At 49.0% G+C, this 1,386-nt stretch overlaps 2 protein-coding genes across 5 annotated transcripts in view; one reads left to right on the top strand and one right to left on the bottom strand.

The window, feature by feature from the left end:
• LOC110401985 overlaps positions 1 to 235 on the bottom strand; it is a 2,783-nt gene extending 2,548 nt beyond the window's left edge. Inside the window, exon 1 of the mRNA XM_021403575.1 lies at positions 118 to 235. The gene's annotated coding sequence lies outside the window, so the exon portion shown is untranslated. The remainder of the gene's footprint in view (positions 1 to 117) is intronic.
• Positions 359 to 1,386, top strand: part of BCL11B (B-cell CLL/lymphoma 11B) — a 92,111-nt gene continuing 91,083 nt past the window's right edge. For all 4 annotated transcript variants that reach the window (XM_021401905.1, XM_021401903.1, XM_021401904.1 and 1 more), the window contains exon 1: positions 359 to 1,299. In XM_021401905.1, the coding sequence (XP_021257580.1) occupies positions 1,242 to 1,299 (58 nt within the window). In that variant the 5' untranslated portion in view covers positions 359 to 1,241. The remainder of the gene's footprint in view (positions 1,300 to 1,386) is intronic.

Genomic DNA, 1,386 nt, shown 5'->3' with positions numbered 1-1,386 from the left:
CGCCCCCGGCACAGCCGCCCCCGCCGCGGCGCGGGGAAGTTTGGCCCCGCGTGAGGATGCGGCTTTGTGTGTCCCCCCCTCAAATGCTCTTTGCTTTGCTCCCAGCGCTCCGCATACCCGAGAAAGCAGCAGCGCACAAAGCCCGGAGCTGCTCCCGATCCGTGCATGTGCTTTAGTTTGTGTGTGTGTGTGTGTCTGTGTGTGAGTGCGGTGTGTGCGAGTGGCGTTTCTTGTTCTCTTGCAGGGTACAATGTTAAAAAGCCACCGCTAGTCGCCCCCAGTGCTCCTACTCTCTGGGTCTTTTTGTCTCTAGTGCAGATTAAACGTCACGTCCGCACTTGAACTTGAATTTTATCCCATTGTACAGAGGCAGCCCCAGCCATAGAGAGACAGAGCGCTCCCAGAGAACCAGGACTCCGCCATCTTCACATTGCAATATATAATAGTAATAGCCAGCACCAGCCCAGCTGCACTGGGGGCTTCCTTCCTTCCAGTCCCAGCGCCAGGCGAGGGGGGAAGAGTGCAAAGTGGTGCAGGAGCACGGGCAATCCTAAAGCACCAGGGCAGAGCAGTGCCACTTGAACTGGGAAAGAGGAGACACAGTTTTGGCTGCCCCTTTTCAAACAAATTCTCTCTAGATATCTACCCAGCAAGGGTCAATCTCTGAGAAACATTTTTTTTTTTTTTTGGCAATTTTTGACTGTGTGGGCAAATCCCAATTTCAGTACTTTTTTTTCCCTTTCTTTCTTATTCCTGATTTTTTTTTTTTGCTTTTTTTTTTTTTTTTGCTTTTTTTTTTTTTTTTGCTTTTTTTTTTAACCCTCCTGGTGGAAAAGCGCACTTGCCAATTTGCCAAGCACTCTGGAAAGAGGGGAAAGAGAAAAGTGTACTGGCGGTGCACATCCTCCCAAGTTCAAGAAGAGGTTTGGAAGTCCGAGTGGCAGAAGCAGTGGAGAAAAGACAGAGTGTGAAAGAGAAAAAAAAGAGCGAGAGAGCTTTTCCTGATGATGATGATAATGATTTTTAATTGAAAGGAGATCCCATCCAGTGCACCACAACAGCAGCAAAAAGGTGTTTTGTTTTTCCTTTTTTTTTTTATTTTTATTTTTTGAAAGAAGAAGAACTCGATCAAGAAGAAGAAGAAGAAAAGACGCAAAAAAGCAGAGGAGGAGGACCGGCCCCCAACGCAGCCCCCAGACCAGTGCAGCTCTCCAGGCGATGCCAGTGTAAATGCCAGGGCAATGTCCCGTCGCAAGCAGGGAAACCCGCAGCACTTGTCACAAAGAGAGATTATCACACGTAAGTTTCGACTTGGAACCGGATCGAGCCGAAATCGAGGAGCGAAATTAGGGAAGGGGAGGAAGCGGTTTGGGGGGTGGGGGGGGT

The sequence above is a fragment of the Numida meleagris genome, chromosome 6 (genome assembly GCF_002078875.1).
Source record: "Numida meleagris isolate 19003 breed g44 Domestic line chromosome 6, NumMel1.0, whole genome shotgun sequence".
NCBI classification, from domain to species: domain Eukaryota; kingdom Metazoa; phylum Chordata; class Aves; order Galliformes; family Numididae; genus Numida; species Numida meleagris.
This window is presented reverse-complemented; position numbering and strand designations above follow the sequence as displayed.